The sequence below is a fragment of the Oncorhynchus nerka genome, linkage group LG18 (assembly GCF_034236695.1).
Source record: "Oncorhynchus nerka isolate Pitt River linkage group LG18, Oner_Uvic_2.0, whole genome shotgun sequence".
Taxonomy (NCBI): domain Eukaryota; kingdom Metazoa; phylum Chordata; class Actinopteri; order Salmoniformes; family Salmonidae; genus Oncorhynchus; species Oncorhynchus nerka.
Window position 1 is genome coordinate 52842025 of NC_088413.1, and position 25252 is coordinate 52867276.

Below are 25252 nucleotides of genomic sequence, written 5' to 3' on the forward strand. Positions count from 1 at the left end.
CGTTTTACCAAATTTCTATCAGTATGTTAAATGTGCAACCAGAGGAAAAATAACTCTGGATCACCTATACTCCACACACAGAGAGGCATACAAAGCTCTCCCTCTCCCTCCATTTGGCAAACCTGACCATAATTCTATCCTCCTGATTCCGGCTTACAAGTAAATATTAAAACAGGAAGCACCAGTGAGAAGATCAATAAAAAAAAGTGGTCAGATGAAGCAGATGCTAAACGACAGGACTGTTTTGCCATCACAGACTGGAATATATTCCGTGATTCCGCCGATGGCATTGAGGAGTACACCACATCAGTCATCGGCTTCATCATTAAGTGCATGGATGTCGTTGTCTCCACAGTGACCATATGTATATACCCCAACCAGAAGCCATGGATTACAGGCAGCATCCGCACTGAGCTAAAGCTGACGCTTTCAAGGAGCGGGAACCCGGAAGCATATAAGAAATCCCGCTATGCCCTCCGACGAATCATCAAACAGGCAAAGCGTCAATACAGGACTAAGATCAAATCATACTACACCGGCTCTGACGCTCGTCGGATGTGGCAGAGCTTGCAAACCATTACAGACTACAAAGGGAAGCACAGCCGAGAGCTGCCAGGTGACACGAGCCTACCAGACAAGCTAAACTACTTCTATGCTCGCTTCGAGGCAAATAACAGTGAAACATGCATGAGAGCACCAGCTGTTCTGTAAGACTGTGTGATCACGCTCTCCGTAGCTGATGTGAGTAAGCCCTTTAAAACAGGTCAACACTCAAGGCCGCAGGGCTAGACGGATTACCAGGACGTGTACTGCGGGCATGCGTAGACCAACTGGCAAGTGTCTTCACTGACATTTTCAATCTATCGCTGTCCGAGTCTGTAATACCAACGTGTTTTAAGCAGACCACCATAGTCCCTGTGTCCAAGAACACTAAGGTAACCTGCCACTCACATCTGTAGCCATGAAGTGCCTTGAAAGGCTGGTCATGGCTCACATCAACACCATCAACCCAGAAACCCTAGACCAGCTCCAATTTGCATATCGCCCCAACAGATCCACAGAAGATACAATCTCCAATGCACTCCACATTGCCCTTTCTCACCTGGACAAAACAAACACCTACGTATTCATTGACTACAGCTCAGCGTTCAACACCATAGTGTCCTCAAAGCTCATCAATAGGCTAAGGACCCTTGGACTAAACACTTCACTCTGCAACTGGATCCTGGACTTCCTGACGGGTCACCCCCAGGTGGTAAGGGTAGGTAACAACACATCCTCCACGCTGATCCTCAAAACCCTCAGGGGTGCATGCTCAGTCCCCTCCTCTACTCCCTGTTCACTCATGACTGCATGGCCAGGCATGACTCCAACACCATCATTAAATTGTCTGATGACACAACAGTGGTAGGCCTGATCACCGACAATTACGAAACAGCCTATAGGGAGGTCAGAGACCTGGCCGTGTGGTGCCAGGACAACAACCTCTCCCTCAACATGATCAAGACAAAGGAGATGATTGTGGACTACAGGAAAAATAGGACCGAGCATGCCCCCATTCTCATCGACGGGGCTGCAGTGGAGCAGGTTGAGAGCTTCAAGTTCCTTGGTGTTCACATCACCAACAAACTAACATGGTCCAAGCACACCAAGACAGTTGTGAAGAGGGCACGACAAAACCCATTCCCCCTCAGGAGACTGAAAAGATTTGGCATGGGTCCTCAGATCCTCCAGCTGCACCATCGAGAGCATCCTGACTGGTTGCATCACTGCCTGGTATAGCAACTGCTCTGCCTCCGACCGCAAGACATTACAGAGGGTAGTGCGTACGGCCCAGTACATCACTGGGGCCAAGCTTTCTGCCATCTAGAACCTCTTATACCAGGCGGTGTCAGAGGAAGGCCCTAACATTTTTGTCAAAGACTCCAGCCACCGTAGTCATAGACTTTTCTTCTGCTACCACACGGCAAACGGTACCGGAGCCCCAAGTCTAGGTCCAAGAGGCTTCTAAACAGCTTCTACCCCCAAGCCATAAGACTCCTGAACATCGAGTCAAATGGCTACCCAGACTATTTGCTATGTGGGAACTCCTTCAAGACTGTTGGAAAAGCATTCCAGGTGTAGCTGGTTGAGAGAACGCCAAGAGTGTGCAAAGCTGTCATCAAGGCAAAGGGTGGCTACTTTGAAGAATCTCAAATGTAAAATATATTTTGTTTAACCCTTTTTGGTTACTACATGATTCCATATGTGTTATTTCATAGTTTTGATGTCTTCACTATTATTCTACAATGTAGAAAATAGTAAAAATAAAGAAAAACCCTTCAAATGCGTAGCTGTGTCCAAACCTTTGACTGGTACTGTATATATATATATATATATATATATATATATATATATATATATATATATATATATATTTAAATCAAGAAATGTCAGAATGAATCCAAATAAAAACTTAAAAAAGCTATGTTTTCATTGTGTTCAGACAAGGCCTATTAAGCTCCAAAACTAAACACTGGCCCTTGTGCTAATTGTGAGATGTATACAGTCCCCCCTTGGCTCTTTAATGAATCCCCATGTCTCTAAATCCTGCTCAGAGACAGGAAGTGTCCTGGTGTGCTGGGGGGGATGCAGACGACAGTGTCAGGGGGATACACGTTCCTTTAACCAGTTGCTGTGAACTCCCAGAAGCCCCGGCTAATAATTACCACCAGTCTCTGGGGAAGCCCAGTCAAAGGGCGTCCATTTTGTGTCCGCAATGCACCGACACGGCACCAGGCCCAGGCCCTAATCCTGCCCTTAACCCTGCCTGCTAATGTGTTTTCAATTTGGGATGAGCCCGCACTACAGCCACGGCCCTAATCAACAACAGTTTGGACTGTAACCCAATCTGGCCCTGCTGGGGCAGCCAGGGCACGCTGTGTGGGGTGCAAGGAGTATATACAAGTGTGTTTCAGAGGGTGTACAGGTTGTGTGTGTCTGAGGTCAAATGACTGTGTGCAAACTTGCATGTGTGTGTGTCCTCTACCTCCCACTAATCTGCAGAGATAAACATCCAGCACACACACATAGCCTCCATGGTCTAGCTCTGGTCTGGTCTCAGAAGGCCTGACCTGACCTTATGCTGCTGATAGGCTTGTAGCACACTTTAGGAACTCAAAGACAAATCACACACATGGAATGGATCTATCCGACTCAGCCTCACCACGCCACTCACTCAGCTTACTCAGTTTGCTTTGGACGTTTGCATTTCCTGCCGGTGAAACAATATGCACAATACACAGAGCTTAAGCCCTCTGTCAGAGCATGATCAAGGTAAGCGTGACACATATTCAATCCCCCTCTACTGCTTTAATGAAGGCTGAATCAATAGCAGGGCATACAGGGAGGTGTGAATGTTTGTTGTCTGGAGGCCCCGAGGCCTTTCCATCTTAGAGAAGGCCAACCCAAATTTAGAGTGCAGCCCTCCTAGATTCTCCCTGGGAGAAACCAGGCCTGGCTTTTGTCCAAGTCAGCACCTTTGGAAGTGCACAGTCGCGTTACCACTACTAAATCAACATGTCAGCACTCAGCCATCTGAACTTCTCCTTCCAGCCCATATTGCTTCCAGCTACACACCTAATGAGCTGGTGCTGCGAACAAGCCCCATTCTACGACAAAAAAAAGAGAAGACAGAGAAACTAAAAACTTGACTTTCTCTTTGACTGTTTCCTTGACAGATGTAGACTAGAGTGGTATCATCCATCCACTGCTTGACAGTAAGCTTTGGAACGTGGTCTAGTCTGGAGTTAGCGGTTAGTATGGTGGCTCTGTGCAGAATCTGGGACAAGCTCGGGTTGGGGTGCCTGGGTATTTAGAGCGGACGATGCAGGAATAAATGTCCACAGAAAGTGGTCTGCTTACTCAGCACTTTGTTTACATTCCTGTAAGGTACTTGTAGCCCCAGGGAGAGGAGGCCAAGAAGTCTACACGTCGCTGGGTCTCTCCAGCGGCAGCACCTGGGCATGTGGTCGGCACACGCACGCGCACACACACACACACAACACAAAAAGTACTCCGATATCAGTGGCTTAGCTAAATCAACTATTTACCTTGAATGATAACGTGATCCATATTATCTACAGTAACAAAAGTTGAAATATTACAAAGACGACATATTCCTAGAGTACATAACTTAATTACACTGACGATGAAAAGTAATAACGCAACATGTAAAGTGTTGGTCCGAAGTTTCATGAGCTGAGATAAAAGATCCCAGAAAATGTCCATACACACAAAAAGCTGATTTCTCTAAACTGTTGTGCACACATTTGTTTACATTTTTGTTAGTGAGCATTTCTACTTTTCCAAGATAATCCATCCACCGGATAGGTGTGGCATATCAATAAACTGATTAAACAGCATGATCATTACAATAAAAAGGCCTAAAATGTGCAGTCTTGTTACACAACACAATGCCACAGATGTCTCATGTTTTGAGTCCTGACTGCAGGAATGTACACCAGAGCTGTTGCCAGAAAAGTGGTTGTTCATTTCTCTACCATAAGCCGCCTCCAACGTCGTTTTAGAAAACGTAGCAGTACCTCCAACCGGCCTCACAACCGCAGACTACATGTACGGCGTCATATGGGCGAGCGGCTTGCTGATGTCAACATTGTGAACAGAATGCCCCATGGTGGTGGTGGTGGTGGGGTTATGGTATGGCAGGCATAAACTAGACAACAAACACAATTGCATTTTATCAATGGCAATTTGAATGCACAGAGATACTGTGACAACACCCTGAGGGCCATTTTTCTTTAAGGTATCTGTGACTAACAGATGCATATCTGTATTCCCAGTCATGTGAAATCCATAGATTAGGACCTAATGAATGTATTCTAATTGACTGATTTCCTTATACATTTGAACTAAGTTACAGTTCATTCTTTCATGTTGCATGTTGCGTATATAGTTTTGTTCAGTATAAACACATATATGTTCATGTCCACTTTGTAACAGGATGGTGGTCACTCCATGTGGTTTAACCTTGAGCCAGTTGGATTTGAGGTCATCAGTAGAGCAGGGAACTGCCAGGGACATCACCATATGATATTATCACCATACTTCGGTACCAATACGATATACATTGAATTTCTCACGATTCTATATGTATTAAGATATGATACTGTGATTTTACTACGATTTGATGTTCTAAACATGTTGCTCACCAGAGATGAGAAAACAAGCTTTGAACGGTCATTTAAACAAGTCTCGAAAACAAATTTGCCCCATATTTAAAAAGCAGATGGAGAACAAGCTATGAAGGAAAAATACTGGCGTTTTGGTGCAGGTACAGCAAACTAGCACAAAAAGAATATTGCGATACTGTCAAAACACTACATCATCAAAAATAATATCTCCATAAGATCGACTTTACCCCATCACTTGTCATCAGTAGTGGTCATCAGTAGGCCTCCCAAAATGCAACACTATCCCAGAAGAGAGAGCAGGCCTGGGACTAGTCCAAGCACAACTTTCCATTAGCGATGGGCTACATGGGATACCGCCAGTGTTTTCTCTGATGATCTGGGGTGCAAATCAAATTTCATTGTAGTTTTAAACAATTTGCTAAGAAAACAAAACAAAGATCCCTGCTCAAGCCACTCCTGGGGTTTCTGTCTGTGCATCAGTGAGTGTGTTTGTCTGTCAGTGTGTATGTGTGTGTGTCTGTCAGTGTGTATGTGTGTGGGGATTTGCCCTTTTTATTACTCCCAGGCCTGTGTCCCTTCAAAGCGCCACAGAGAGAGAGAAAGAGAAAGAGAGAGAGAGAGAGAGAGAGAGAGGAAAGGAGAGAAAGACTACTCGACCTGGACCCAGCGAAACTAATTAGGAGAGGGATCAGGCTGGAAGTTAAACACACCACTATATGTAATGAAAGAACGGGAGAGAGAAGGGGGGGGGGGGCATCCAGGGGTCAGGCAGACGCCAAAACAGTGGTCCTCGGGCAATCTGGTATTGATTTTCACTGGTTTGGGGATGAAGGGGGACAGGTGGAGGGCAGTGGAGAGTCTAGCGAGTTGTCAACCTGACAGTTTAACCCCTTTTGGAAAGAAGGAAAAACAAACAGGGGGATCTCCGGGGATGAGAGCGTTGATCTGTCGTAGCGATGACACCGCAAAGCAACCCCCCCCCCCCCACACACACATAACATTCACAAAGGAGGGGGGCTAGTAGAGAACAGCAGCACATTCCCTGACAGGAAGAATAGAAAGCTCTCTGGCTAAGACCTGGCAACCCAAGCCTGCTGACAGTGGTGCATGTGTGGAAAGTCCCCCATTTCTATGTCAAAAAGAATAACATACCAATGCAGACCAACATGCAGTGGAATGGGCCAAAGTTGTCATCTTGAGGAAGTATCTACAGATATAGAGCTAAATACAGGCCTTGCATTGGAGCAGTGTTTAGACATTGACCTATGTGGACGATAACTTACTAGCTGCAGCAAATGACAATTGTCAGTCCTGAGACAAAGATATTGCATCCTACATACTGCTCGGTGGTCACTGTATGCTATCACACACAGACCCACACCCATCTCCCTCCTCCGTCTGTCTCTCACCATGTTAAGGCCACTGCCCTCGAATGGCTTCTCTCTCATGTCCCTAAACACTGGAGCCCCTTTGACTTTTCCCTTCAAATTGCCTCATCGGTCTGTCAGGATGCCAAAGGGGACTCCATTAGGCCAAACTAGCCCCCCCCTCCACAACGCGTGGTAGAGGCTGTCCACATCAAATTAGAGTGGCCCCTATTGTCCCCATTACCGCTTGGAACAGCGCCATCATGACGGATGCTACGGGGTCCCTCACTTGTCACTAGTTGTCAGACGGACGGGTAGTTTGAATACACAAGGCTGACAGGTAATCTTAATGTCTTCAATTAGCCCAATTAAGCCTGTCATAAACAATTCAATAAGTGCTCAACCAACACAGATAAACGCAGAGCAGCACGTGCAAATGTGTGTGCGTGCCACACACACACACACACACACACACACACACACACACACACACACACACACAGATCTGGGTGGTATTAATGACAAGCTTAATGCGTATATCAGCGAGAGAGAGGACTAACGGTTAGCTTGTCTTTTGTCTCCCTGCCAGTGTGTCTGTGTGCCCTATCCTTTTCCTGGTTCAGCTGTGCACTGCTGGCTCCTACCTGGTCACTTCAAATTGTGCCATCTCCTTTCATTAGCACATAGCCGGGTGAGAATCTGAAGGGTCGTGACAACATTCATTTAAGAGGAGTGGGAGCAGATTGCCTGAAGCAGGTGCTATGAGGGAGATAAAACAAAAGCGGTGTGTGTGTGTGTCGTACGCTTGTGTATGCACAAGGGAGGCTTTTCTCATGGTCTTCACATACTGGGATTTCCTTAGCTGAGCTAAATGAGTAATGACAAAAAGGTGTTTTGTGAAAATAGTGGGGAATAGTGCACACTTGGAGCATTTACAAGGCTCTGGCGAAATCTAAATATTGTTTCTAGCATGACTAACCAGGCCAACACCTTTAGCTGTGGAGGACGTGCGACAGCTGACCCTGTTCATTTGGCCTGTCCTTCCTCCAGTACAGTATCTTATCACGACAACGTCAACACCATGTTATTCCCTTCCAACTGTTTATCATTTATTTGCACTCCGTATCACGTCTTTCCTATCTGTGACGTGATGTGTGGGGCACATTTAGTGAAGTGAGCAACAACGTTAGGTTTAGGACAATCAGCAGAGCCCACACAGTCCCAAGGTAAGGCCAACCTCACAATCTGAACAAGAAATCTGCAAAGACTGTGGTGAAGAAATGCACCAAATCCAACAAGAAATGGGAAATTCCTATATATTCCTTATACGCGTTAAAGGATGACTTTAATCACCGTATAATTAAACGGGGCAAAAAAAATACAGTATTAGTACTGGAGAATAAGAACTAAGCTCAACACAAAACGTGAAAATGAAAGCACCAAAGCAGGTGAATGTATGATGAATAAACGGCTTTCCTTTCTTTAAAATCAGTGATGGACGTCCGTCTCAACCTTACTGACCCCTCACCTCCAGTGACGGCTGAAACGGCAGCACAAACAGAGAGAGAGAGTGAGGAGAGAGAGGAGAGAGTGAGGAGAGAGAGGAGATGAGAGAGTGAGGAGAGAGGAGAGGAGAGCGAGAGGAGAGAGTGAGGAGAGAGGAGAGGAGAGAGGAGAGCGAGAGAGAGAAGAGAGAGGAGAGAGTGAGGAGAGGAGAGAGAGAGGAGAGAGAGAGGAGAGAGTGAGGAGAGGAGAGAGAGAGAGGAGAGAGAGAGGAGAGGAGAGGAGAGAGAGGAGAGAGAGGGGGGAGAGAGGAGAGAGTGAGGAGAGAGAAGGAGAGAGAGAGTGAGGAGAGAGAGAGGAGAGGAGAGGAGAGAGAGGGGAGAGGAGAGAGAGGGGAGAGGAGAGAAAGAAGAGACCGAGAAAGAGAGAAAGAGAAAGAGAGAGAGAGAGAGGGGAGAGAGAGCGAGAGAGGAGGACCAGTCACCAGGAAGTTGTAATAGGAAATTGCTCTTGGCAACTATTTGTTCAAGAGCACCAGAATAATTTTTTTATGGCAACACAGTGAGCCCCCATTGGAAAACAGGGCAGGTCCCCCTAATGAGTAATCTATTTCAAAGCAGTCGTGTCTGGGCATGACAGTTTACTGAGAGGCTTGAAGAACTGGTAATTACCAGTGTTACGGGGCAATTAATGCATATTACACTGCGCCACTCATGGATGCGACTGTCAGCTCCCCAATAAAAATGAGCACTCTTCAGCTAAAGGGTGACATTAATTGGGCCTTTAATGACTATGCACAGGAACCAAGCCAAAGAGGAACAAAACAGGGGACTCGCTCTGACTTCAGGAGCGGGGTGGAAATTGGACAAAAAAATGAGATTAATTGCTGTTTAGAGAGAAAAAAATAGGAGGGGAAGAGGGGGAGAAAAGGTTGGAATTATAGGGTGCGGAGTGCAACGGCTGGACGTGGAGATGACAATTCAATTCATTATTTTATATCTTCTGTACATTAAGGAGGAGGAGGACGCTGTAGGCTCATTTAGTGCTTTGTGCGTCTTGGGTTTGGTCTGTGGTGAAGGGCAAGAACAGGCAATAAAGACATGAATATGGGTCTCTGCTTTCAGAATCCTGCAGACACTATAGCAAAGATGGTGCACGCTCCCAGAACCTGTACGGAAATGATCCAGAAAAAACATGGAATAACAGGAAAAGGAGACCACATGGGTTGGAATCTTTCTTAGATCTTGTCTGAATAAATAGATCAGGTGTGACCAGAGATATCAATGGCATTCTGAGTGAACCAAGGTGATGAGCGTATATCCCAAAAGCATCAGTGATCTTCTCCTCAATATAGGCCTAATGTATGTGTCTTTCCACTTAAAGCAGGCCATAAAAACATGAACCAACCCTTTCATCAAAAGTAAATCTACCAAATTCTGGGCCCCCTCTCGAGAAACGTTTGTTTAGAAAGAGATCAAGCACACACAAACCACATTAACTAAATTAACGTGGTTGAAGCTTTGCACGTATTGCACACCACCTGAATATGCAAGCCTCCAAATCACCAAAATATCAGCATGCAAAACATGCAGTCATTTGCATGCATTTTAGATGTTGTATTTCCTTGCCATTTAAATATGCGGTTAGAAATAGTGTGGCTCTGGCGCTGTCAGGCTGCACACTCACACTGTCATTGGGCCTGATAGAACTTCCCTGCATCAAAGGGGCTCAGAGCTGGAGAGGAGAATGAGCAAATATTTGAATTGCAAAAACACATCATCTTCCGAAAGGGAGAAAATTCAAGACAACTTCCCAGAGTTAAAGACCTACATTTCCCCCCAGCCAACAAGCGAACCCTCAGCAAACTGGAGGGAAAAAAAGAGAAGGGAACAAGATATCCAGAAGATATTCAGCATAAGAACCCTCCTCGATAATTTAGCATATCCACATTTGTGTAATGGGATGTGACACATTTTAGAGGGGCTTGAGGAGAGAATATAATGTGAGTAGAGAACCAGAAAACATTTTTAAGCTACCCTTGTATTGAACAGAAATCCACCGTATAAATCCAGGGGTTCTCAAACTACTGGACACGGTTTTGATTAGACTGAATAATTACTTATGGCATCTTCTGAAGGGAGAGAGTGAGCCGAGCAGCACCATAACACGTTGGCTACAAAGACATTTTCCACAAAACCAACAAAGCCATTACCTTCTGCCTGGAGTACCATTCTCTAAAGCACTCAATACAGCGATTTCAAAACCTTTTAAAATCACTAAAAGTACCACACAAAAAAAACACAATCACACTCCAGGACAGTCTTTGACAGCTTTACGACTTCTGCAGCAGTAGGAAAATAAAAGTGCAATAAATAACTTTCATGACAAATCAATATTACGAATCATAGCATATTTGAAAGTATGATTTCCTAAATCGACGCCAGAGTAAATACAACATTTAAGCCAAAAGTTACAAGTCTGGCCATGAACGACACTAACAGCAATAAACACCCATCTTGAGACGAGTGGGGGGGGAAATACCCCTGCTAAGAGAAAATACTGTTCTACAGAGTTTAGGAATAACATTATTTATCATTGGGTACAAAATTATCATTTGCATTTAAATAGTGGAAAATCTGAACACCTCAAATATCTCAAAAAGCAAATATCTATATGGGATAGCCTACAGCTTTGGTGCCTTGGGGAAATAAAGTGTGGGAAAAGCATCAGAATCTACAATTACACATATCTGATAAATAAATGCATTAGATGTAGCTTGTTGTGAGGTATGAAGGATTAAGGTAATATTGGTCCACATCTGACAGGCCATTGTAGGGTGGGATAAATAGGCTATGGATCAGCCCAGTCTTTTAAATCCAACTAAACAAACAGGGCCTTCTCATGTTCAAATCACTCTTAATCACCCATTTAAAATACACAAGTCAACCGATAACCACATGTTCCTTTAAGTGATCACTACTTGTAGGTCTTAAAACAGGCTGTTTGCGTAAACTCCACATTGCGCCACCCTCCCAACCCAACCCTCCGCCCCCGTGTCAAGCAGACTGTCTACATGTAGACAACCTGGAGACAGGCCTGAACAGAAATCAAACCTGGATGATGGATAGCTTTAGTGCACAGCGACCTCTGTCACAGGGGGCTTGCCCTAAATCAATGGGAGTGATAAGGCCCTGCTCCTACAATGGTCACCATGGTATGTTCAGCATCAGGCCTTATCTGTGGAAGTCTGACTAATAACTCAAGACAAGCCACGACAAAACCACTAAACCCACGTTGTCAAACACAATTTACAATGTATATTCCCCCTCCTCTTGTGCTGTTAAAACAGTAATTATGAGAGCCAAAGCGATACGGGCCGTTGTGTAGTTAAAGACTGAGCCGAGCCCGCTGGAGGGCATAGCAGGGAGCGCTCCCTCCGCGTTTAGCTATGGTGTGGAGAGAGACCAGGGGTGATGTGGTGGCGAGCCAGCCAGGAGACTGACACGGACTGAGGACCGAGCCCTGAGGGACATTGTCGGTCCCCCTCCAGTCCTGTCAGAGCAGTGTGGGAAGGGTGATACATGCAGGGAAGAGTTGGAGGTTGAAGTTGAGAAGAGGGCCGACAGGAAATAGCAGCATACACTTGGAGAAGATTACAGCGTTGAGCATGTTAAGACCTTTCAGTAATTTTCCATTTGCTTGGCGTGTGTGTGTGTGTGTGTGTGTGTGTATAAGAAAGTGTGTGTGTGTGTGTGTGTGTGTGTGAGGAGGAGGGGTGAGAGTATAACTTTCCACGCAGTGGCATCAAAATGGGGAGGGAGACCAAACATGACATCAAACGAAGCAATTAGCTGACCCCTTTCTGCCGGAGTCAACGGTTTAAAAAGCCCCGCTTCAAAAACGTTGATTAAAATATGTTTGCTTTCTCATTCAAAATGACATTTGACAAGGTTAGTCATATTTCAACTAACTACAAAAACATTCTTGTGGCCATGACAATTTTCCCCCATCACTTTGCAAGGCGGCAGGTAACCTCGGGGCGAGTTTCCCATGAACTCTGCGCTACAATAGAAAAACGGGAAAATAAGAGCTGCTTAAAAGTTTTACACCAGCGTGTTTAGTTTCACCCAGGCAGCTGAGGCAAAATGTTTTGCGATCATTATTCAGAGAATTTTTCCCCTTTTCTAATTCAAACCACAACGATTACTCAAAACGGAGCTGGTAGTCTTTTCTCTGACCGCGACACCCTGCTTAGTGGGGACTCAGGAGGCTGTGGACTGTCAGTAACTCAGAGGATAGAGTTCCCCAAGCTGCTAAACCCCCTCAACGCCAAATTAGGAGAGGTGTAGTGGACTGCCCTTTCCTATGCCAATGCAATCAAGAAACCTATTTTTCAAATGTGATTCAAATTAACAGTACAAGACAGTAAGAATTGAATAATACTCTCTGTGAAGTCAATGTTGTCATGGTTGACCTAAGGTTTGTTCTTCATAACGAGATGATGACATTTTTGTCGACCCACACAGAAGGAAGAAAGTATTGAGCCGGTGAACTAAAAGCTAAAACTAGAAGTTTCTGAAACAGTATCTGAAAATTGAGTGCATGACAAAAACTACAGTATGATAAAGCTCACATTGACTGAGTGAGTGGGAGTTGCTGCTGGGATCAGAAATGGACGGGCCCAACTCTTGTCTGAAGTCAATTGTTTTCACATTCATTCCAGTCTGAGGAGAGGAGAACGTGAACGGGCTGGACAGCGAGCCAGCCTTGGCTTAGCCGCAGCTGTGCTCAAATTGAAGTGGCACTTTTGATCAGAGTCCTTTCACCAGACAACTCTATTCTGCCCCCTCATTTCTAACCTTCCTGACACACAGACGGCCATAATAAAAATAAGACTGGTCACCTTAAAACATACAGCCGTCATTGAAGAGACAGACCCTGGGTTTCACATGGACCAAGACTCGCAAGCCTACACGCCAGCTGATAGAGATATCCCTCAAAATGAGAAATGGATTTCTTTGACGTCTCCGCGGCCGCCATTCAAAGGGAGTCGCTCAAAGCCCCAAACTCGGACAGAGTTTGTGTTTCACTTGTTTAAAAAAAAATAATATATATATATATATATATATATGTCTGCCTCGGTTCTCGGGCATCAGTCCAAAGGAGAGGATGGGATATCTGCCTTGTCCGTTTCAACCTCCCGCATCTGATGACACATTACAGTGGATCATACCATTCCGTTAACCCTTTCAAGCCCCAGGCCACAAAGGTCTGCACTCTGGGCCTCATTTACGGCCCACAAAAAAAAATAAAGAACATTACCAGGACATATCTGTAGTCAAGGACTTCTGGTTGGAGGGACCCATTTATCATAGGAGATTTAGATTAGTGCCCGACTGCCTTTCACCTAATCGTTTATATAATGTGCGAGGCTTTCGAAGAGGCTAATCTGTTGACCTGATAGATATTATACATTAGACCTCCAGAATTGATGAGTGAAATCAGAATGTCAAAGCTTGGACGCTAGCTCCTCATGTGTCTTTGATTAACACGCCACTCCCACCGATGGCTACGAGGGCAGGGATGTTAAAACTATCAGGCAATCAGGCCGGCGAGAGACGTGAAACTCAAACCAGAGACGGGAGAGGAGAGTGCTGGGAGCAGGGTCACGGGGGGGGGGGGGGGGACTTGGTTTTGCTGAATCTCTTCAGCAAATGCCAAGCCAGCGTAGAAATAAAGACAAGTACTAACGTGTATTACATGGGTGTATCTATTTATCTGACAGCCCTGTTAATATCATTATTGAGAAATAATACAGTGATATAACACAACCGCTTTTTATCCGTTTCTGAATATATTGCATTATGGTACATCCATCAAACAATGTCAGGGTTACCGTTACATGTAGAACTGGTCTTACCTAATACATTACATCTACATTTTGTATTACATTGTGTACACTTCAGATGTATTACTCAAGTGCAGGTAAGCTAAAAAGAGCCCAAGGTAGGTAAAGGAGGCAAAATAATGAAAAACTGCTCATCTTAACTGTATATTGATGCATTTTTTGAAAAGCTTTACATTTGAAAACCATTCTGATTAAAGGATACTGAACAATGGAGACAATATAACATTAACTTTTTAAAAAATGATTGCAAATATCTGAAATGCATTTATTCTCCTGACATTGTTGATTAGGTTGGAAATAAGGAGCGACTGGTGTTTGGTGACATTTATTTTCTCAGAGTTTCGTTTATAACCCTCCTATTAGTCAGAGTGGCTTCGTAGCGAAGGCTGCTCGCTAATTGTGATTTATTCAAGAAGACCTCTCGGCAACCATGGGTTCCGTAAAAAAAAAAACACGAGAAAAAACAACAACTTTTGGTTGACCCCGAGTCGCCCTTTGAGTCTCAAAAGACTTTTTTCGGGTACAAATCAGCCAAGGACCTTCATGTGTGTGACTCTCTGAGGTCAGTACACACAGAGGTCACACTGTAACAGAAAAGAGATCTAGGAAAACATCACAGGCTGAATTATTACACACTGTAGTGTGTGGGCGGACACGGCAGAGTGGTACGTACCACATTGTTCCACTTTGTACTAAATTTGTTCCAGATTAGGAAAAGAAATCTTCCACAGCGTAATTTATCTGGTCCTTGATTATAACGTCAAGATGTGTAACTGGGGAAATGTACGGCACGGGTGCCCAGAAAACCCAGAGGGGGGGGGGTGAAGGGAAATATACACAGCAGAAAAAGTACAGGGTTGAGCAAGGTACAGTGGGTCTAGAAACAGGAAGCAGTTATGTGGCTTATCTAGAAAGAACTAATCACCAGCTCACAGCACCACACCACACTATGAGTGATGGGTCTAGGAAGACCATGAGTGACAACTGTGTTAGAGAGAGTTGCTATTTTAAAACAAACAGAAAAGGAAAAACATCTATGTTCTCTAGATTATCACATTTATTCAACACATGGATTTTTTTGGGGGGGGGGGGGACTCAAACTAATGTACATATTTGCATTTAGTGGTCTGTCCTTATCAGATTAATATATAAATATAAGAGCAAAAATGAATATATCAACAAATTATGTGAAAATGAAGATGAACTTAACCATCACCACTTTATACTGTAAAATCTGACTTACATGCAAGTGGCTATGAATATCAAAAATACCAGGGGGAAAAGTAATCCTCCACAAAAAGCTGTTAAACACTTGAAATGTCTTGAAGCTAGCACAACCAGAACAAAAATATGCATTCCTCTTCTCTCCATTTCAACCGGAGAGAGAGAGAAAGAGAAGGGGGGGGGGGGAGACACCCCTCCCTCTACACCTAATGCAATTCCTCAAATGTCACGGGAATGTTGCTAGATAGAAAAACAAAAGCCCAGATTGTTTCCGTTCAATTTGGTATATTTTAGCTGTAAAGCCATGCCGGAGAACGTGGAGCAGGCAGGGTATGGATCCCCTTCTTTCCGCCTCCATTTCCTCTTGACAGCCATGAGGCTCATGGTCCAGTGCTCTCCTTAGCCCTCTGTGTACAATAGAGGGATATAGCTGATGACTTATGGGCCTTTTCTGCCCTCCTCTGCACCCGTAGCCCCACAATTAAGCCGTTTCAAAGTTTCTGACTTTGGGCTGCTATTAAAGCCCACTGTGGAGCCACATAAAATAAAACACTTACAGGAGTTTTATCTGAGGGCCCTTAGAAATACATTACATTATAACAACCCTCTCCTAACAGTATGTGTGTGTATATAAAAATGTATTCAATCCACCCTTGCCGTTGCCTACAATGGCTTGAGTCAGCATGCTAGAATAGCACAGCCTTCATATGACAACACCCAGCCCACACAGCCATACTTATCCTACTATCTTCAGCCATCTCTTTGTAGCTTTCTATACATGCAGACATTTCCGACAGCAACGTGTGCAATGTGTGTGTGCACTGGCCTGTGTGTGGTGTGATATACAGTGGATTGAGTGGTCGTTCTGCTCGGCGTGCACACACCATTTTTCACAAGGCAATCTTTGTGTCAGGGAAATAACAGTGCACGTCTCCCGCCACGTCGGTTCTAACACGACCGGGCCCCAATGTCTTTGGGGGGAGGGTCAGGGGCCCGCGTTTGCTCAAAACCATTCCAGCCATCAGAATTCTCCTGTATAATTGGGTTTTTACAAAAAAGCCATTCTAATCCAGGCCCACTCCTCTCTGTGCGGCGCCCCCTAGACAGGATCTCGCAGGGATGACAAATGCTGCTGACTTCTGCCTGGAATGAAACCCGGAAGGTCAACCATAGAAGAAGAAGAAAAATACTTTTTTGTTGTTGTTAAATAACACGCATGGCTCTACAAGTCTTGATGACATAAATCGTGAAGGCTGACAAAAAAAATGTTAGTTCATTTTCAGAGAGAGAGAAGTTCCGCAACCAAACAGAAATCTGTTGGTGAGGCATGAGGCTCGTTGCTCATGTTGCCTCTTCCATTTACTGAAGGCTTTCTTTTCCGTCTTAAACTAACTGTCACACGGCAAGGCTGGGGATATCCCCCTAACGCTGGGGTGACTCTTTGTGTCCCGCTGCTCGTGTCTACACGCCGCCCGCCGTGTCAAAGCCACTCGCAACCGCCCTCAACGTTAAACGACAAATTTGGATAATGCGCAGGCAGGCAGAGACAAAAACCCAGTCAAATAAATAGGTGACATGGAGGCTTAACGCCGAGCGGTTAAATCCCGAGGCTGCTGGAGACCTGAAGTGTTGAGGATTACACCCCAGACGCCTTAAACAATGCACCCAAATGTGCGTCCTTAAAAGCATGAAATCCGTAAAGCATCAAGCCTACTTGTCATTTTCCATTAGTATTTCGGAGTTGCTCGTGTTATACAGGAGTCGATGTAGCTTTCCAGCTCGGTGTGATGTGTTACAGCTGTGGCCCGAAAGACTCTCTCTGGAAGCCCCGGGGGACCTCCATTGTAGACTTGTTTTTCTAGCTGTGGTATATTCTCCGAGAGGATGTTGTAACAAAGGAAACAATCAAATGGAGCACGTTCCAACTCCACATGGGGCATCCACAACATTATGAATGGGAGGATAAGACCATGTCGGGAGGACTACGGACATTTCTACCCAGAAAAGCTGATGTCAACACTTTCACAGTGAATGGGTCAAATTAACTCATCCACACCTGGACTTTGTATAAAAACATTGTCCGTAAAGAAGTAACACAATCACTTCAGTATGTCCTCTTTAACGTAGGACTATCGTCACTGAAAATTACAGGAGTCCTTCTCAGAAAGGAACCACTACACTGTGAATCAACATCACTATCGCCACAGTCTTGGAATGGCCCAACGGTGCCTATTGTCCTCTTTGCACACGTTTCTCGTGGCGAGGTGAGGTGGCGAGGTGCGGTGTGGCACGACACAGGTCTTGTCCCTGTCACACTGGCACCCCAGAGGCACGGGGCCCTGTTCCCGAGGACGGCCCTGTAATGTCTTGCCTCATCGGATCAGCGCTGGCTGCGGCCCCCACTCAGGTGACAACCTCTATCTGCTCTGGCTCTATGATGGCCCCGCTTTGCTTCTGCCACTGGGCCAAAAGTACACTCCCATTTACACATAAACTGCCCGCACACACACACACACACGTGCACCATACACAGCAGTACACACTCACACGGTACACTGTGTATTGTACACACAAATGCACAAAGGATACTCTCCTAACCAAACATACTTTATACTGTATCTCATAGTGTCCAACCATAACACTTTCCTATAGAGACAGATACATAATCAACTGAACGCAACAAGGCTTGTCCACAAGAGAGCAAGTCATTACAATGTATTAATTAGACATTCCTGGCCTTGCTGCTTAAGGATGTACCACAAAATGATGGACATATCCATTAAAAATGAACACATAGCAATTTCTTACATTCAAATTTGAATTTGATGTCAGGGCTATCAGATTGACCATGCTAAGACTATAACAGAATTATCATGCAATTTCTGATGTAAAAACAGTAGCACACAGTTGTGTCTGAAATAATTGGAAAAAGTTCTGAAATGAATCAAGATGTCCGATTGCAGCTGTGTCAACTAATATAAAACCTAACATAAAACAGCTCTCGATCTGTTCGTTAGTCAAGGTGTCACGGAGCAGATTTACCAGATTCTGTTCATTTATGGGGGAAAGATCTGTCATTCACAGTGAAAGCAAATCTAAGAAGCAGTAGATCTGTTCTGTTTGTGATATTTCTATGCTTCCCATTTTTAAGTTTCATTTTTGATCTTTTACTTTCGGTTTTGTACACCAGCTTCAAACAGCTGCAAATACTATATTAGTGGTTATGGAAAATATATTTCTCAGTGGTTTAGATGGTACAATGATTCTCTACACTATACTTGCTCGTTTTGTCGAATAAATTGAAATTAGGTGAACTATTAGAATTTTAGCAACCAGGAAACGGTGGAGACATTTCTGCATAGTGGATCTTTAAGAATGAGCATTGACATGTGCTTTGAAAATGTGGAAACTATGCGTAATCTGTAGACAATATCATAATATGAAACAGTATGACATCATTAGAACAAAGAGGGAGGAAGAAGATACTACTGGGAGAGAGAGAGTGCGTTTCATCTACGTCAACAACAGGCAAGTGGTCAACGTGATGATGTATATGGCAAACCCAAAAGTCTTCACCCCTGTTTCATAGGAGGGAGAAATGAGCCATATTGTCCCATTATAACGCCATAAATCAGTTTTTTGTGGAAGTCTGACAGCTTCTTATCAGATGTAACCTTTTCAAGCCTCCATTAGGAGCGCTAACATTTTCAACTCTGACACATTTGCAGTTTACGAATTGCACAGCTGATTAACTTTGGGTAGAAGCGAGAGAGTGGGCCGGCGATCACGCTCATTTCCACAAAGGCCGTTCATCGTCCTGTACGGTGTGGTGGTGGGAGTGGGGGGGTGAAGCCGGAATCTAATTATTTAGTTCTACACTTGCCCTTTTAATCTGTACCAATATCATATCACAATGACTGAAAAAGGCTTTTGTTGTGGAAAATGAGATTTTGGGGGTTTGTTTAGCCGATGCATTATCATTTAGAGATAAAGTGAGATGCGTTGGTAAAACAGAGGCTACATTATGATTTACTTGAGTGTCTGGGAAATGATTGAAAAATGTGAACTTGGCAAACAAGATTTCACTGTGGTCATTAAACAGACAGGCCTAAAGAATAATTGGACAACAAGCGTCAGATAGATGGAGGGAGAACGGGTATCAGCACTTTGTATCCCCCTGTCAGAAATGCTGCTTTTAAGTAACACCAATGGCCAGATCAGAGGAGAGACTCTGGCATCCCAGACGGACATTCACCCCTCAGCCCAGTCCCCTGTCTCCTCTCAAAGAAACGATACACACATCATTCATTCAGAAGACACCCAACAAGATGGCCTAAATCAATGAGTCAAACAAAACCATTACAACCCGTATCGTACAGCATTGTAAATCATGACAGACCGCCAGAGCACATTCAGATACACAAACAAAGGCTAATTGCCAACCAACGTCTGCATAATAAACGACTATACATCTAGAACAAACACATCCCCACCACCCAGCATTTATTAGGATACCTTTGCCAACAATTGATTTACATTATCATGGAGGAACGACGGGGGCAGTTCCTTAGGAAACCTTACCCACTTCTCCTAAAACACACAGGAGGCTCATTATTTGTGTAATATTCAATGGCAGGTGAATAATTTTTATGCAACTGGATAGTTGGGGGAGATTGATAACTCAATTATTTGCCCATTCAGTAGGCTGCCTCTGTCTCTCTCTCTGCCTGGCTCGGAGTCTGGAACGCCAGCAGCAAAAGATTGATGGGTAGAGGAGACCAATGGCTGCAGTGGCAATGCCGTGCCATCTCATCCAGGCACTGAGCCTGAACACGCCAGTCTCTTCGTTCGTCTCGCGGAGCCTCATAGCGAGGCTCAGCGTCATTACCCTTCACTCCGCTGAAGAGGGGTTTATTATGAGGTTAGTGTGTTGGCAAGACTATTGTTTGGATGATGAATGCTGTTGGTGAGGGCTTTGGAGGGAAAATTAGTTATGTTGTGTTTTCGTTTCGAGGAAATACACAGCCGGTGCTCCCTTTTTAAGGCTGGAGGGCAAACAAAGAACAATTAAAGCGAGCCCTGTGTGCCGAAGTTCGGTTAAAAGGCAGGGAGGGAAATACATGAAAAAATAAGCAAATCACTGGAAACGTCAGTCAGGAGTAGTGAAGTCATTCCACAATGTGGCGGTGGTATTACAAGGTCATGTAGAAGGGAAACCAAAGGGCTGGGACTGCCTCCACTGGAACCTGTCTTTGAAGAATGGGTGAATGAAGGAATGGACAAACACAAAGGCCCTCAGCCCTCCAGGACCCGTCACATGAAATGATACCGCTAATGAGAAGAGAAGGGAGGATGATGTCACCCCATCATTCTCTCTCCCTCCCTCGCTCCCCTTCTCTTGTTCGCTCTCTCGCTCTCTGGCTTGACATGGTTGTGACTGCAAACAATGCAGTGACCCAAAATTCATTGCCTTCCTCCCTTCGACACACACACACACTAAGTGCAGGGGCAGCTCATGCCTCTCAGACTCTGCCATGCAGAGGCCTAACAACACGAGGGAACGCATTCAAAATGTCAGCAGTAAATGTCAATTAAAAATTACAAGGGTGCTGGGAAAGGTGGGGTCTGAAGAAACTGACATGTTTTTTGACACGGCAGCGTTTATCTGACCAGGCTGTTGGCTGACATGATGGGATCTACACTGTCAGTTTCTTAACGCACCCCGACAAGGCCACTGCACTGAATACCAATGAAGACAGGAATGGACAGATATCTTAGGTTCTTAGGCTTAGAGATGCCATCTTCCAATCAGTTTATCCGTTTTGTATTCCATAACTGTAGTTTAATACCAAGAGCTTCTGTTGAAGCAGGTAGACGTATCACAACCGGCCGTGATTGGGACGCACAATTGGCCCAGCGTCGTCCGGGTTAGGGTTTGGCCGGGGTAGGCCGTCATTGTAAATAAGATTTTGTTCTCAACTGACTTGCCTAGTTAAATAAAGGTTCAATTAAAAATAAATAAAAAAAGATGGGTAAGTACTATTGTCCTGTCAATATAACAATAACAGACTAGACTACATGTACTTTGGACTGGGCACAGAGGCAAAGTCTCAGTCGTCTGCTGTTATTGCTGCCGTGTCGTGCTGCCTGTGGTACTAATCATAGGACCTAATAGGAATAAAAGGCCCGTCTCTCAAACTTTGACTCGTATATCATGTCAGATTTGATCGACTGAGACAGTTTTCATTCAAGTGTTTTCTCATTAAAACGCCATTCATCCCCTCATGGTCTCGGAATGTTCTGGAACCCGGGCCAAACTTTTTTTCCTGGTCAACAACTTTCTTAAAGGGGCTTTAATGAGGCCCACTAAAAATGGCAGCCATCAAAGATGGTCCTTCGAGTGTCACACTCCAGTGACATTGGGTTCTTGGGGTCGCCAACATTATCAAAATGACACAGAGCTCAGAACATTTCTATCCCCCCTGCCTTTGGGAAGCATGCCATTTCCAAATAAAACTATATTAGACTGAGAAAATAAAACACATTGTTGATTATGACCTTGGCATCCTGCTAGTCGCTTTCATTTCACTGCTCAGTATATTGTTGAATCATCCTCCCTGGAAGGCAGATGTTTGGTTAGATGGCATCTGTTAAGTCAATCAGGAAGCCATTTGTCTATACACATGCTTAACGCTCTCCTGCTGTAAAACTATTCCACCTCAGTTTCCTAATTTACCTTTTAATATAAATATCGGTAATATCATCAAAAGAATCCAAGTAGTTATATTTGTGACATACGAGACTGACAAATTGCTGTCAATTATAACTGTCATTATCACACTGCTGGAAAACAGATTAAATCATATTACTTCGCCATTATGACCTTTTAGACAAAATGACAACTATCAGTTAACCAAACAAATTAAGACTGTTCTCTCTGCTGGCTCTGCCTGGTCTCTGGACACAGCATGGGGTGGCTGGAACCTTCCGGCACTGGCCGCCATATCACTGTGTGTCAGCGGGCCGTCACAGCTGAGTGGGGCCAGGGTTGGGGCTGTAGTGGCCAAGTTGTGAGGAGGGGGGTAGGAGCGCTGGGTGTGACCTTTCAGGCTCGGTGCATTTGGAAGCCATGGTCGAGGCAAGGAGAGATAGGCCGCGCGCGAGCGCTTTCGCCCCTCAATTCTATTCCGCCATGCCCTGACACAAAACACACTTGGGTTGTTGTGTCGGTCACTTGGTTACTAAACCTGTAAGGTGGGGTCTCCATGGCGCCTGGCACTATGGAAGCCGTCAACACGGTGAGTGAGTAAGAGAAGCCCTACTGGCCAGGCAGGCGGGCGGTCTGGGTGCTCAGAGGGACGATATGGGTTTATTTGAGCCACAACGGTGTGAATGATGCTCTGGTACACATCATAGATCATTTCACCAGTACAACCCAAGGACTACGGATTTCTACTTGAGCACTATTTGTAAATTTGCTGACCAGATGAAAAAAATACTTATCTTCTGAGAAAGCGGAATTCACAAACGGCTGTTTTTACAACCCCTCATTCCTCACTTCCCCTCCACTGTCGCTACAGTTTGTTTTAAAACGAAACTTCGTTAACTCCTTGAGGGAGACGTCGTGGGCCTGGCTTCCCTCTCTGAGACTCCCTGGCAGATGCCTGGAGTGTGAGTACTACTCGGAGACAATGACAAGAGGTCCTGTGTTGTATGCAAGGGCCTCTACACGAGGCCGGCAGCACGCCTCCGTTCCTCCCCGGGGTGGGACTCTCCAGCCCCCCTCCCTCATTCCTGTCCAGGGGTTCTCATGACAACAGAGTCGAAGGGATTAATCACCCTTCCGTTTCACCGCGTTTCCCTTCAAACAATGTGTTGTGTAGTCTGGAAAACAATCCAGCCCCAGAGACATTTCTTAATGGAAGTGACTCGTGTTGTAATTTAGTCCTTCTACACGGACGTCCATGCAGTGACCCTCTTCGGGAGGAAGTGGGTAATGTTACACCGTGGGGATGTTTGGAGTGGATATGACCTGCATTTGAAGGAAGTTGTTCTACACACAGCTATATGACCTAGGCGTGACCTACCTTCAACAGACAAAAAAAAAGAAGGTGGGAGCGGCTAATGATGTGAAAAGGGGTTTGATTGGAAGATGTTAGAAAGTGTACTGCAAGCATAGTATACTGCAGGTTTGGGTGGTTTTGCCATGCAGTGTGGAAATCAACGAGAAGACGTACCTGTTCCAGTAGCTCCAGAACTGCTCGTTCAGGTAGGTGCGATGGCTGTGGTCGTCCCCAAACGAGGCCTTGCTCTCAATCCAGTGGACAATATGGCCTTCCACAGCTGAAACAAGAAAACACAAAAAGGTGATAGATCTGTGTATTTACCGTGGTCTAACCCTGCATTTACATTCAGGCCTAAGATGTTTTCCAAATGAGAACAGTCCTTTAGAATGTCTATCCACCCACTATAATAAAAAACAACACAAGTGGATTGTTTAAACTATAATCATATTATAGTCAGCTCTAATCAGCCAGTATAATCAAACAAGCAATAGAACTAGCATTTGGATGCGGACATGTGACATTTTCTTGCTAAATAGACCTTGAAGCTTTTCAGTGACATCAACTAGAATGGAAAGGGAATGTGTATTGTTATTACAAAGGCTTGACACTTGTAATCATATCCAAAAGAGCTGTAAAGGCTAGCTATTTTAGCTAACTGACCATAGCAGTTACAAGTGAAAATGAAATAACACCGCTGACATTTATCGTGTAAATAAATACGTACCGATTGGCACCTCCAGAATAATGTCAGGCGTCTTGTCATAACCTTTGGTTCGCAGTTGGTTTTCATCTGCAGAAATCACAGTAATTTTAGCATTTTGACATTTCCCCATATTATAGTCCTTGAAAGACCTAAAGAAAAGCTGACACTTATTTGGTGACAGCATGCAGTGATACAGTGCAACATTCATAATGTTGTATCCACTCAAAAGCATTGGCTTGGTTTCTATCTTCCCTAGATTGACCTTTCAGAAATCCAGTAGGTCTTTCACACCAACCAGCATAGTTTATCCAAGATGCCTTTCTTTACCACCGCAGCACACTGATAACAAAAGCTCAGTGTTGGAAAAGCACCAAGACACAGCCGAGGACAGCAGAAAACAGGGAAACCATTAGCTACATCTGACACTTGTACTGCCACTGCACAAAATGTATAAAGCCTGGTAGTTACTCCACTCTCCACAGCTCCACTAGCAGCAGCAGTAGATGGGATGGTGGAGGTATAAAGCCTGGTAGTTACTCCACTCTCCACAGCTCCACTAGCAGCAGCAGTAGATGGGATGGTGGAGGTATAAAGCCTGGTAGTTACTCCACTCTCCACAGCTCCACTAGCAGCAGCAGTAGATGGGATGGTGGAGGTATAAAGCCTGGTAGTTACTCCACTCTCCACAGCTCCACTAGCAGCAGCAGTAGATGGGATGGTGGAGGTATAAAGCCTGGTAGTTACTCCACAGCTCCACTAGCAGCAGCAGTAGATGGGATGGTGGAGGTATAAAGCCTGGTAGTTACTCCACTCTCCACAGCTCCACTAGCAGCAGCAGTAGATGGGACGGTGGAGGTATAAAGCCTGGTAGTTACTCCACTCTCCACAGCTCCACTAGCAGCAGCAGTAGATGGGATGGTGGAGGTATAAAGCCTGGTAGTTACTCCACAGCTCCACTAGCAGCAGCAGTAGATGGGATGGTGGAGGTATAAAGCCTGGTAGTTACTCCACTCTCCACAGCTCCACTAGCAGCAGCAGTAGATGGGATGGTGGAGGTATAAAGCCTGGTAGTTACTCCACTCTCCACAGCTCCACTAGCAGCAGCAGTAGATGGGATGGTGGAGGTATAAAGCCTGGTAGTTACTCCACTCTCCACAGCTCCACTAGCAGCAGCAGTAGATGGGATGGTGGAGGTATAAAGCCTGGTAGTTACTCCACAGCTCCACTAGCAGCAGCAGTAGATGGGATGGTGGAGGTATAAAGCCTGGTAGTTACTCCACTCTCCACAG

At 44.9% G+C, this 25252-nt stretch overlaps 1 protein-coding gene across 2 annotated transcripts in view; it reads right to left on the reverse strand.

The window, feature by feature from the left end:
- Positions 1–25252, reverse strand: part of cdin1 (CDAN1 interacting nuclease 1) — an 81306-nt gene that overhangs the window by 16974 nt on the left and 39080 nt on the right. For both annotated transcript variants that reach the window (XM_029687869.2, XM_029687870.2), the window contains exons 10-11: positions 23985–24050; positions 23432–23537 (exon numbers count right to left, since the gene is read on the reverse strand). In XM_029687869.2, coding sequence (XP_029543729.1) covers positions 23432–23537; positions 23985–24050 — 172 coding nt within the window. The remainder of the gene's footprint in view (positions 1–23431; positions 23538–23984; positions 24051–25252) is intronic.